Source organism: Dendropsophus ebraccatus, chromosome 1 (genome assembly GCF_027789765.1).
Source record: "Dendropsophus ebraccatus isolate aDenEbr1 chromosome 1, aDenEbr1.pat, whole genome shotgun sequence".
Classification (NCBI taxonomy): domain Eukaryota; kingdom Metazoa; phylum Chordata; class Amphibia; order Anura; family Hylidae; genus Dendropsophus; species Dendropsophus ebraccatus.
In genome coordinates this window covers 213,863,905-213,877,495 of record NC_091454.1, presented here as the reverse complement: position 1 = coordinate 213,877,495, position 13,591 = coordinate 213,863,905, and the positions used below count along the sequence as shown (strand labels likewise).

The 13,591-nt window shown below is 46.5% G+C and overlaps 1 protein-coding gene across 11 annotated transcripts in view; it reads left to right on the top strand.

Annotated features, from left to right (window-relative positions):
* Positions 1-13,591, top strand: part of PLPPR2 (phospholipid phosphatase related 2) — a 126,071-nt gene that overhangs the window by 93,039 nt on the left and 19,441 nt on the right. For 3 of the 11 annotated variants that reach the window (XM_069947417.1, XM_069947424.1, XM_069947433.1), the window contains exons 2-10: positions 177-279; positions 1,888-1,973; positions 3,019-3,207; positions 5,777-5,900; positions 6,204-6,454; positions 6,687-6,863; positions 8,112-8,243; positions 8,550-8,693; positions 12,642-13,455. In XM_069947417.1, coding sequence (XP_069803518.1) covers positions 270-279; positions 1,888-1,973; positions 3,019-3,207; positions 5,777-5,900; positions 6,204-6,454; positions 6,687-6,863; positions 8,112-8,243; positions 8,550-8,693; positions 12,642-12,740 — 1,212 coding nt within the window. In that variant the 5' untranslated portion in view covers positions 177-269 and the 3' untranslated portion in view covers positions 12,741-13,455. Of the gene's footprint in view, positions 1-138; positions 280-1,887; positions 1,974-3,018; positions 3,208-5,776; positions 5,901-6,203; positions 6,455-6,686; positions 6,864-8,111; positions 8,244-8,549; positions 8,989-12,641; positions 13,456-13,591 lie in introns of those variants that run through there. The other 8 variants (XM_069947383.1, XM_069947393.1, XM_069947458.1 and 5 more) reach the window with 5 other exon arrangements.

Here is a 13,591-nt window from a genome sequence, read left to right as displayed (position 1 = left end):
CATTCCCCCCCCCCTTTTTTTGTCCTCCTCCGGTGACATTTATACCGTCAGTGTTTCTTTTGTATTTGATGTTTTGTTTTTCCCCTCTCAGTATCGTTTCCCCCTTATTCATCTATTACATCTTACTCCCCCCATTAGTGACAGCTATATTGTCATCTCTCTCCTGGTGTTCTCAGTCGCTGTGAAGAGTCTGATCAGGTATCCAGCTGTCTCCTCCTCCCCCTGAGCTGATATCCCGGAGCGAGATAGGGAGGGGGAATATCTGCACCATGCCAGCAGGTCTGTGCTAAGGGGGGACTGGAGGGCGCACATTCATCATTGTCATCACACAGTGCCAGGACACCATGTAACCCGAATGTAATCCATATCACATCATCATATAACAGATCACTGGTCCCCTATTATTACCCCAGTAACCCGGCTCCTGGTCCTCTTATTACCCCTGTAACATCTTATTACAGTAACCCGGCCCCTGATCCTCTTATTACCCCTGTAACATCTTATTACAGTAACCCGGCTCCTGATCCTCTTATTACCCTGTAACATCTTATTACAGTAACCCGGCTCCTGATCCTCTTATTACCCCAGTAACATCTTATTACAGTAACCCAGCTCCTGATCCTCTTATTACCCCTGTAACATCTTATTACAGTAACCCGGCTCCCGATCCTCTTAGTACCCCTGTAACATCTTATTACAATAACCTGGCTCCTGATCCTCTTATTACCCTGTAACATCTTATTACAGTAACCCGGCTCCTGATCCTCTTATTACCCTGTAACATCTTATTACAGTAACCCGGCTCCTGATCCTCTTATTACCCTGTACCATCTTATTACAGTAACCTGGCTCCTGGTCCTCTTATTACCCCTATAACATCTTATTACAGTAACCCGGCTCCTGATCCTCTTATTACCCCTGTAACATCTTATTACAGTAACCCGGCTCCTGATCCTCTTATTACCCCCTGTAACATCTTATTACAGTAACCCGGCTCCTGATCCTCTTATTACCCTGTACCATCTTATTACAGTAACCCGGCTCCTGATCCTCTTATTACCCCTGTAACATCTTATTACAGTAACCCGGCTCCTGATCCTCTTATTACCCTGTACCATCTTATTACAGTAACCCGGCTCCTGATCCTCTTATTACCCCTGTAACATCTTATTACAGTAACCCGGCTCCTGATCCTCTTATTACCCCTGTAACATCTTATTACAGTAACCCGGCTCCTGATCCTCTTATTACCCTGTAACATCTTATTACAGTAACCCGGCTCCTGATCCTCTTATTACCCCCTGTAACATCTTATTACAGTAACCCGGCTCCTGATCCTCTTATTACCCTGTAACATCTTATTACAGTAACCCGGCTCCTGATCCTCTTATTACCCTGTAAAATCTTATTACAGTAACCCGACTCCTGATCCTCTTATTACCCTGTAACATCTTATTACAGTAACCCGGCTCCTGATCCTCTTATTACCCCTGTAACATCTTATTACAGTAACCCGGCTCCTGGTCCTCTTATTACTCCTGTAACATCTTACTACAGTAACCCGGCTCCTGGTCCTCTTATTACCCCTGTAACATCTTACTACAGTAACCCGGCTCCTCTTATTTCCCCTGTAACATCTTACTACAGTAACCCGGCTCCTGGTCCTCTTATTACCCCTGTACCATCTTACTACAGTAACCCGGCTCCTCTTATTACCCCTGTAACATCTTACTACAGTAACCCGGCTCCTCTTATTACCCCTGTAACATCTTATTACAGTAACCCGGCTCCTCTTATTACCCCTGTAACATCTTACTACAGTAACCCGGCTCCTGATCTTATTACCCTGTAACATCTTGATCCTCTCTGATCTCTGTTTTTCCGCAGGTTGTCCCGGAGCTGCACACATGGCGGCACATGAGCCTGAGATAAAGAGCAGCGTCTCTTTCATACCATGTTTCCTATTTGTAGAGGTAATACATCCATACTCGGGTACCCTGTTTCTCTTATATATGTTTCCCTCTTTGTGCAGGGACACCTGACATTGCAGCCTAGGTTTTGCCCCTGCGGTATCATACGGTTGAAGTAGAGAGTATGAGATAATATGGTGAGAGTGGTAAGCACATAATTGGAAATTTATCAAACATGGTGTAAAGTGAAACTGTCTCAGTTGCCCCTAGCAACCAATCAGGTTCCTCCTCTCATTCCTCACAGACTCTTTGGAAAATGAAAGTTGGAATCTGATTGGTTGCTAGGGGCAACTGAGCCAGTCTCACTTTACACCATGTTTGATAAGTCTCCCCCATGGTGCCTGCATTGGACAAATGCCAAGGACTATTCAGATTGGCAACCTAGTTAAACATTTTGCATGCTTCTCCAGCTGGTGCGGTGGATGGGGGGCATGCTATCACTATGTGCTGTCAATGGCCACCAGGATAGTTGTAACAGAGATGAGGGGCATGTAACATGGTAGTTGTAGGGAACTGTTGGGGGGCAATGATGCGTCTACCTGATACTTTAGGAGGGGGAGATGTGTGACAAGAGACGGTGGATGGGTGGAGATGACGTGGAGCTGGATATGAGATGGGAGTGGTAGACATGACATAATGTGATGGGAGTGTTGGCTGCTCCGGGCACCTCCACTGTCCAGACTCCTCATACACTTCCCTATCACATCTCGTCCTCTGTCTCTTCTCCTCTCTTCTCTCCTTGGTTCTTCTCGGTTTTCCTGCTCTGCACCTTCTTACATCTTATTTATAACCCTCATCTCTATAACTTCACAAGTTATCCATCCTAGACTCATCATCTTCCTTGTAACCCTTGTACTTTCCTTCTACCTTCACAATCCCATCCATTATACCCACCACCAATAGTCCCTTCTAGTCATAGTCTTCTTCTCACTTGGCCTCTCCCTTCTCCAGTTCTTCTCCTCCTTCATCCCTTCCATCATTCCTCTCTCCTTTTACTCTTCCCTTGTCTTTCCCCGCTTGCTCCTCTAACAAGATGCTCTATTTCCAGCTTGTCCTCATGGCCGGCACAGTCATCCTCTCCTACCACTTTGAGTACACAGACACCTTCCCTGTCCACTCTCAGGGATTCTTCTGCTATGACAGTACATTGTCCAAACCTTATCCAGGTCCTGAAAGTACCAGCCGAGTCCCTCCACGTCTGCTGTACCCGCTGATCATCGTCCTGCCCGTCCTCACGGTAGGTATATCATCCATTGGCGTATACATGAGTGTGGAGACTATAGTTCCTGTATGAGAGTCCGGGCTGGGTGCATAATCTGGCTGTCGTGTATAATCTAATATGATGGTGTAAGACAGGCTGACAGCAGGGCTCGGAATGGCCGTGCGCTGACATGGTTATTGTGTTTGCGCTTGGGTGCCCTGGGCGGCTGGAGATCATTTCATACTTTCTTGCACATTCCTCCATGACATGGAGTCAAATCCTCTTTTGAAGCAAAGCGAGATGCTGAAAAGGACATCGTACATCTCGCTAAACTCCACATCACACATCATATTCCTCCAGAAAGTCCTGTCTACTGGAATTGTAGTCTTGATATGAATACTGTTCATTTGGATTAATTTCTCCTTTGAAATATACTATAGTATATAGATATTATGGGTGACATTTATCAAAACTGGCGTACAAGTGGGGATGAGCTGGGGACTATAGCTGGCATACTGTGGTGTGAGTCGGAGGAGCAGCCGGTCACCTGCTAGACGGTGAAGGGTGACTCCACTCCAGTGGTGGTTGGCCGAGAAAAAGCCGGACCTTGAGGTGTTACTTTGTGACGCCAGTGCCGGTTGGGCACACAGATGTGATGGCACACCTGCTTTTATTTTACAAGGCCGGTTGTACCTTCTTCCCCTGTGGACAGTATCCTGCCGGGTTGCTACGGGGTCCCTTGGGATAGTGTAGTCACGGATGGCCAGAGTGGTATAGTGACCCTCCCGGACTATTGGAACTGCCACCCACAGAATGGGGAAGTGTCCTAAGGATGTGGTGTATACTGTGTCGGTGTGAGGTGAACAATCACAGCGTCTCTTTACCATAAATAAGCTTGGTTTTACTTGGCAAGACATACAGCTGTGCATGGACAAGATAAGTTACACTAGATAGTTCCCTTGATAAAGCACTAGATAATACACTTGACAATACCATAACCAGATCTGGGACAGGAATAGAGTGAGGGGTGCAGTCGTGCTGACTGAGTAGCGTGTTGAGTGAAACAAAGAAGCAGAGAGGAGGATGTTGTGAGAATCTTAACCCAAGTAGTACTGTGCTCTACCGGAATGTTGGAGGATGAGGTAGAAAAATACTTAGAAGAAGAATACTTGTGCCTGTGTATTGACTTTTTGTTAGTCGCCACCTTATGCCCACTAGATTTGGCTGAACCGTCCTAGGGGGTGACACAAGCCCCAGACCTTGTTACCTGGGTTGAGCGGAATGCTGAAGGTTCCCTGCTGACAACCGCGCTGCAAGATAGTTTCTAGGCTTACTGTAACCTTGCTCTATCCGTATCAGTTCCTAGCTTACTGCTGTCTGTGGATACTGTCCTGCTCTTTGATACTTCTAATCCACGGCCTCGGTTAAGGTTGCCTCTGACTTATCCTCTCTTAGAAGGGGTTTAGCACTGCATACTGTTGTGTACTGTTACTGAGAAGAAAACTGTTAGGCTTGACCTGTCTGACGTCCTACCCATACGGGATTCTTACTACCCACTCTTCCTGTCTCCCACGTCACTTCCTTCCTCAGCGTAACTAACGTGTGCTGTGAGTGGGTGATGAGTGCAATAGAAGAAGTAAAGAGAGAGCTCATAGGAGAGAAGAACAGATTCCTATTGGTCCGCAGATCCATGTGACATACAAAGAAACAATAACCCTTTATACACTTCAGCTGTGCAGCTTCTGAAAACACATATCCAATACAGCGACATCTAGTGGCGAAACTTCAACACTACTTTCATCACCACCTAAGTACAATAACTACAGACTTTTACGAAGGTTGTATAAAATAGTAACACCCGTTGTAGGACACCACAGTACACCATGGAAAAGGAGTGGATTTGCCTTTTTTTTAAGGGGGGCATAATCATATCTCCCCAATATGTATACAACAGGCCAGAGGCAGTGACTAAAGAGAAACTAATACTCTGAGGCTGGCTGGGTTTAAAGGGGTACTCTGTAGGGGGGAAAAGTGATAGATAGTTATACAGATTTGTAAATTACTGTTTACAAATTTTCAGTCATACTTATCAGCTGCTGTATGTCCTGCAGGAAGTGGTGTATTCTCATGTCTCTCTGCTGCCACCTCTGTCCATGTGAGGAACGTTCCAGAGCAGCAGCAAATCCCCCTAGAAAACCTCTCCTGCTATGAACAGTTCCAAACATGGACAGAGGTGGCAGCAGAGAGCAGTGTGTCAGACTGGAAATAATACACTACTTCCTGCAGGACATACAGCAGCTGATGAGTAGACAATGACTATCAATCTGACACCGTGCTCTCTGCTGCCACTTCTGTCCATGTCAGGAACTGTCCAGAGCAGGAGAGGTTTTCTAGGGGGATTTGCTGCTGCTCTGGACGGTTCCTGATATGGACAGAGGTGGCAGCAGAGAGCACTGTGTCAGACTGGAAAGAATACACCACTTCAACACCAAAGGACTAACTCCTTGGGAATATGATGTACATAGGGAGATGTGTAGGTGCGCCGCTATATCTGACCATGCGGTGGGGTAGTAATGGACTGTGCTGGGTGGTCTTGTGCTTGCAGATCCTCCTGGGAGAGGTGTCCACGGTCCTCATTAATCCTCGCTGGAGTAGCAGGGAGAAGATCATTTCTTGTGGAGATTGTTGCTTCTTCAATCCTCTTCTGCGACGCATTGTCAGGATCTTGGGTGAGACGTTTGGCTCCGTGACCTGATGGAGAGGAGTGGTGTGAGGCAGCCGGGCCTAGCAGAGAAAATATACCTTGTATGACCTTGTATAGTGCAAGTACCAGGGGGACTGACGGCATGGTCATTGGGTCTGGGGAGCTATGAGGACATGGGGTCACTGGGGCCTGTTACTGTATGTCATCACAAACCACACTCACCAGTCCTGGGGATACTGGGAGGACTGGGGCACTTGCTAGTATAGGATTATTGAGTAAATGCTACTTCTGTAGTCTGACATGTCGTCTTCTCTGTTGACCCCTTCAGGGCTTTTCTCTTTCGGCCTCTTTTGTACTGTAATCTTTGCTGGAGCGGTTCAGACGGTCACCGGTAACCAGGCCCCGCACTTCCTGTCCGTCTGTCGCCCCAACTACACCGCCCTCGGATGCAAGTCCCACATGCAGTATATATCTTCTCCGTATGCCTGCAATGGGGACCCTGATCTCATCATCGAGGCTCGGAAAGCCTTCCCCTCCAAACCTGCAGCTCTGGCGGCCTATGCTGCCGTTTACACTACGGTAGGTCCGACGCATTACCATTACCTATGAACCAGGCTCAGAAATGTTATAGTCCTCACAGGAGTACAGCTAGTCCGTGTAGTCCTATGTGTGCTGGCAACTGCAGAAAGAAAGAGAAGTCGTGTGGATTTAGTGAGAGGACGTGATCAGGATACCTACCATCACTATATGTAGAATATAGAGAATATTATGAGGTATGGGACGCTCATTGGTGGTTTGGTAATCCCTTCAGATGTACGTCACCCTTGTTCTGAAAGTGAAGGGATCCCGGCTGGTGAAGCCTTCCCTATGCCTGGCGCTGCTGTCTCCTTCATGGCTTCTCTGCTTGTTACGTGTGGCCGAGTATCGTAACCACTGGAGAGATGTCCTTGCTGGCACCATAACCGGAGCAGCTATTGCTATTTTTCTGGTAAGAATTGGAGGGGAAGAAGCATTACACGTGGTTAAATGTAATTTATCAGTCATCTTATAACATCAACATTGTTACAAATAGGAGATAGAGACAGCTCCTCCTCCTCCCTGCACAGTGAGCTCACAGAGCATGCCCACTACATTGACAGAGCATGCCCACTACATTGACAGAGCATGCCCACTAGATTCTCCTATAGGAGTCACTGAGCTGTTTTGTAATTCAGGCTCTGCCCCCTTCTTCTTCTCCCTGCCTGTTATTTCATTATATCTCATTGTATTTCTATACCACGTCCCATGACGCAGCACAAGTAGTTACCTAGGTCAATCCCTATATATTGGCTGGCCCCGGCTGCCCTGGTAAATGTTCTCTCTAGTTAATACAAGGTCACACATTGCACTACTGAATTTCATAATATTGACCGATCATGAACGGCCAAGCTTAGATACGGCCCTTGTGCAAACCTTCGTCTGGACAGATTATGTCAATATCTAATTTCTAGAGTATCCTAATAGGATTACACCTACTCCAACCCATATACAGCCAGCTCAGCCGGACGAATCTCACACCCGGATCTCCCCTACATTAGTGTAATATTGCTGGTGGTCCTAAATAGGTTATTCAGACTTAGAAAACCATGGCAGCTTTCTTCCTGAAACAGCGCCCCTCCTGTCCTCAGTTTGGGTATAGGGTTTTTGCAGCTCAGTTCCAGTAAAGTGAATGGAGCTGATCTGTAATACCACACACAACCTGGGTGCAGGGGCGGCACTGTTTTTTTTTTTTGCTAGAAAGTAGCTGTGTTTTTTTTGTTCTATCCTGGATAACCCCTTTAAAGTGTTTTAGCGGGTAACATCTCTGGTGGTTTATGGTGATGACAGGGTTTATAGTGATATCCAGCCGGTGTCGGACTGGCCCAGCAGAGGAGCGGAGAATCCTCCGTTGGACCTCCAGCTTTAGAACCTGTGCAAACACTGACTAACATGTTGTTTCTCACCGGTTCTTCATTGGTGGGCCTACAGGATCATTTCCTCTGGTGGGCCCCAGATACCCCAGTCCGACACTGTATCCAGCAAGCATGGTGGTGCAGGAAAGTTATGGTTAATATATATAATAACGGAAAGATAACTCAATTCACACTGATCCTATGACTCTGCTGTTGCAATGCTGTCAGGGACCCCCCCCCCCCCATCCTGGTACAGGATATGCCGATCACTGGTCACAGAGCCTCCCTCGCTCTTTTATTGCCAGGTAACCTGTGTACTGAATAACTTTGGGACTTCATCAGCAGAAGAAGGAGAACTGATCCAGAAAGAGCAGGAAGGGGTCTTTGAGGCCGAAAACCCAGGACCTGCCTTGTGTGAAAAGATAAGTGTGGTGAAGGTAAGAGAGGGACGCTGTCTATGCTGTGTAGATGATATAACCGCCATGGTCAGTACTCCATGCCTTTTCTATGGGGCTTCCGAACCCTGCCGACTCCTGTGCTTAGAAGAAAGGCCATAGAGAATGAGTGGAGTGGTGGCCAAGCATGCACGCTGCTGCTCCATTCATTTGGGCGACCTCCATTTTCAGGATAGGGGGGTCCCACCGATCAGTTAGCCTGTGATAAATTTTGATCTTTAATGCTACTAAATGATGAAAACCACCATGGCAGCTCCGCTTTAAGCCCATTACTTTGATATTTTCTAGAGTACAAGCGACTGTGACATCATCCCACAACCTCATCCTAATAGGATCTTGGAAGTTCACCCACCGATGTCACCTGACCCTCCTCCGTGTCTCGTTCCTGTAACCCCGGATGTTCTGATCCCCTCGAACTGTTTGTCCAGCCAGGTATGAGTCCCACGGCACAGGGGAGATCTGGGAGGAGGCTCCTACCTGCACCCTATACCATTAGAGCTGGAAGACACTGACTGAGCACTGAGCACACTGTCTGCATGTGACAGGCACACCCGCTCCTCTCTATCATGTAATATATTACAGCCAATGTTTTTGTAGTTTTCTACCGCTGGACGACTTAAGTGTGACCTGATATCCGTATATGTGCAGCATATATCCACCAAGCATTGCTTTTCTACGAACATAAACTCACGTAATACACTCCACTCAACTACATGTTCTTGTCCATAGGGGGGGGGCAGTATTATAGTAGGTATAGTACAGACCTAGAGAAAAAGGAGTGGCTGCACCTCACACCCATGGCTGACACTACATTTAAAAACCAACGCCAGGATGTTGGTATATAATTTGATCAAACCATATTGCCTCATGTGCAGGTCTTCTGGCACACAAGTCCCTACTCTTAGGGTATATTCACACGAACGGGCTCGCAGCGAGATTCTCGCTGCGAGCCCGGCAGGTCCTGGCAGTTCCCATACACTACATACTTGCTGCGGTCTAAACGACCGCAGCGAGTATGTAATTCTGCCGCCCTTAACCCCTTCTGCTCCCGGCCGGCTCCCCCGCTGTAAGCATACTTTACCTGTCCTCGCTGCACGGGTCCGGCGTCCTGCTCTCCCGCCCGGCCAATCAGTGGCTGCGGCTGGGCAACACACTAATTGGCCGGACGGGAGAGCAGGACGCCGGACCCGTGCAGCGAGGACAGGTAATGTATGCTTACAGCGGGGGAGCCAGACGGGAGCAGAAGGGGTTAAGGGCGGCAGAATTACATACTCGCTGCGGTCGTTTAGACCGCAGCAAGTATGTAGTGTATGGGAACTGCCAGGACCTGCCGGGCTCGCAGCGAGAATCTCGCTGCGAGCCCGTTCGTGTGAATATACCCTAAAACTCTTTTTTTGTGGCTTGCACTCCTCCCTTGTAAGACCCATGTGACCCCAATTAGCAGGAAGCACCTGTGTGCATATGGTAAGTAACTCCTCTTTCTCCTATTCTACCTGCTGGTATATTTGTGAGTAGTAACACCTTTTTCACACTTGTGTTGCTTAGCGGCCACCTTCTCCTCCAGCGGTGCCTGCAGGTTGAGGGGCTGCCCATGGGGTTTGGTCCTGTGACAGTGGGGTTGCAGGGCCATTCTGTGGCCCCCCTCCCGTTGGCGCTTGCTTTGTGGGGTTGGTGGTCGCTGAGCAGCACAGTGTTGTTTTTAGAGCAGGAACTCATGTGGGCCAGAAGACCTGCACGCGGTATCAATATGGTTTGATCAAATTATATAACAACATCCTGGCGTTGGTTTTTAATATAGCCGAGAGGTACTGATGTAAACCATGGATGTGAGGTGCAGCCACTCCGCTTTCTCTAGGTGTGAATTATAGTAGTTATATTCTTGTATATAGGTGGCAGTATTATAGTAGTTATATTCTTGTATATAGGAGCAGTATTATAGCAGTTATATTCTTGTATATAGGGGGCAGTATTATAGTAGTTATATTCCTGTATATAGGGGGCAGTATTATAGTAGTTATATTCCTGTATATAGGGAGCAGTATTATAGTAGTTATATCCCTGTATATAGGGGGCAGTATTATAGTAGTTATATTCCTGTATATAGGAGCAGTATTATAGTAGTTATATTCTTGTATATAGGAGCACTATTATAGTAGTTATATTCTTGTATATAGGCGCAGTACTATAGTAGTTATATTCTTCTATATAGGAGCAGTATTATAGTAGTTATATTCTTGTATATAGGAGTATTATTATAGTAGTTATATTCTTGTATATAGGAGCAGTATTATAGTAGTTATATTCTTGTATATATGAGCAGTATTATAGTAGTTATATTCTTGTATATAGGAACAGTATTATAGTAGTTATATTCTTGTATATAGGAGCAGTATTATAGTAGTTATATTCTTGTATATAGGAACAGTATTATAGTAGTTATATTCTTGTATATAGGAGCAGTATTATAGTAGTTATACACGAACTGGAGAGAATGGAACGGCTGCACATCCCATCTATGGCTGATACTAATGCCGCTAGGCCTATATTAGAAATCAACACCAGAGTGTCTGTATATGAATTGATCAAGCCATATTGCCCCGTGTACCACCGCGCAGGTCCTCTGGTCCACACGGGTCCCTACGCTAACTCCACACCGTGTCGGTCAGCGACCGCCAACCCCGCAAAGCGTGCACATGCAGGGAAGGGAGGCCATGGAACGGCCCTGCAACCCCAATGTCACAGGACCAGACCTAAAAAGCCCCACCAAAACCCAGCCAGCACCACCGGCAGGGAAGGCTGCCCCCAAACGACACAAGTATGGATATGGTATTACACTTACCATTGCTGCTCTCACAGAATGGGAAAGACATAGGGTCCAGACATGTGAGCACAGGCATATCCTGCTAATTTTTGGTCATGTGGGTCTTTAGCCTAGCGGCACTAGTATTAGCCATAGGTGTAAGGTGCAGCACTCTGTTTCTTCCCTGAACCGCATTTTGTTTCTTTCTTTTCTCCGTGTTTTGCACTCCTCCTGGTGAGACCCACATGACCGCAATTAGCAGGAGACACCTGAGTGCACATGGTTTTAATCCCTCCTGTTTTTTCCCATTCTGTTTGCTGCAGCTATGGTGAGCGCAATACCTCATCCAGACTTGTGCTGCTTGGGGGCGACCTTCTCCGCCGGCGGTGCTGGCCGGGTTCTGGTGTGGTGTTTTTGGGTCTGGTCCTGTGGCATGGGGGTCGCAGGGCCGTCCCATGGCCCCCGTTCCCTGGCTGTGCACGCCTGCGGGGTTGGTGGCCACTGACTGGCACGGTGTGGACTTAGTGTAGGGACCCATGTGTATCAGATACCGGCACGAGGTACATGGGGCAGTGTGGCTTGATCAATTCATACACAAAATTCTGATGTGTTTTTTATTTAGCCTAGCGGCACTAGTATCAGCCATAGGTGTGAGGTGCAGCACTCTGTTTCTTCCCTGAACCGCATTATAGTAGTTATATTCCTGTATATAGGAGCAGTATTATAGTAGTTATATTCTTGTATATAGGAGCAGTATTATAGTAGTTATCCAGTGTAGGAGACAAAGAAGCTTGCACTCACCAAAACCGCTGCGGTATAAGTCCGTTTATTTTTGTCTAGATAGACAAGCGTGGGGAGGGGAAGTGAAAGCAGGGGCGTCCAGTGGCTACAGCCGTTTCACGTGACTAATCACGCCTCTTCTGGCCAGAAGAGGCGTGATTAGTCACGTGAAACGGCTGTAGCCACTGGACGCCCCTGCTTTCACTTCCCCTCCCCACGCTTGTCTATCTAGACAAAAATAAACGGACTTATACCGCAGCGGTTTTGGTGAGGGCAAGCTTCTTTGTCTCCTACACTGGATTATTTATGCACTTTGATATAGCTTTGCACCCCCTTGCTGCATACCGTTAGCCGATTATCCTCACCGTACATGTCCTAGCTCATGGGCACACATTACATGATATTGGACTTTGGTGCAAACTCAGTCTTTCTTCCCTAGTTGGATTATAGTAGTTATATTCTTGTATATACGAGCAGTATTATAGTAGTCATATTCTTGTATATAGGAGCAGTATTATAGTAGTTATATTCTTGTATATAGGTGCAGTATTATAATAGTTATATTCTTGTATATAGGGGGCAGTATTATAGTAGTTATGTTCTTGTACATAGGGGGTAGTATTATAGTTATATTTAAGTATATAAGGGTAAATAGTATAGCAGTTATATTCTGGTAGAAAGCGGGCAGTATTATGCTACTTAATGCTGTTAAATATATACCTCTTAGTTTGACAAGAAAATAACTACTTTGGCTACAAACAAAGTGACAACTTCTTTTGTTTGTCCCAACACATGCCCAGATTGTCACTTTCCTTCTCCTACTCCATCCGGCAGCTCATACAAAGAACATTTACTCATTGAACAAGGAGAAATCACCTTGCCATGTAAATCTAATGTAAAATATGCCCTTCATCCTGGGGGTGGATTCATAATAAAATATGTAACGCCGCCTGCTGTTTATATGTTAACCAAATAGGTTTCCCTTATTTCTATGTTCATATGGCTTTGCTGTTGCTGCCCATCAGATGTTACCTTTTGGAGCCTGCTTCAGTGACCATACTAGCGGGAAGTCATTGCTCATGGATTTTTACAGCTTCCATTGAATCCACTGGTGGTGGTATGAATCCCTATGGGTAAGTGACCCCTAGTAGGGTCTGCAGGCAGCCAGAATCTATGGCGATTTTGATGGACATTAGTTTGATAGAGATGTAGCATATTCTGTGGAGTTTCCAGATATGGGGCCCATTGTGAAGTTTTGTTATAGTGATCGCCGTGTACGCTGCTGCCTCCTTACTACTGGTGCTCCCTCCAGTCCTTACTAGCTCCCCCACTGTGCCTACAGCAAGAGCGTGGGATTGTGCTTGTCAGGTGTCGACCATATTTTCAGCATGGATCTTAAGCATCCCAGTAATGTTCACAACCTGTATATTGTATATACCTGGATATATGTGTTCCATCTTCCTTCCATCGCTCATCATGGACTTACCGCGGCGCTCTCTAAAACGCTGCAGGAGTGTGACAGGCGTCCATGAACACGGATACTGAGGTTGCGATGACTTTTGTATTCACGTGCTTTGTATCGTTTTACATTTTTGTAAATGTTGCACAAAATCGGTGCCAATAAAAACGTATTCTGTCTTGTAGTGCGGCTCTGGTGCCTCGTCGTGCGCTCATAGTTATTATATGACTTTCATAGAGGGTATTAGATAATGGTGATCAGTAACTGACTGTCAGTATTCATAACATAGCT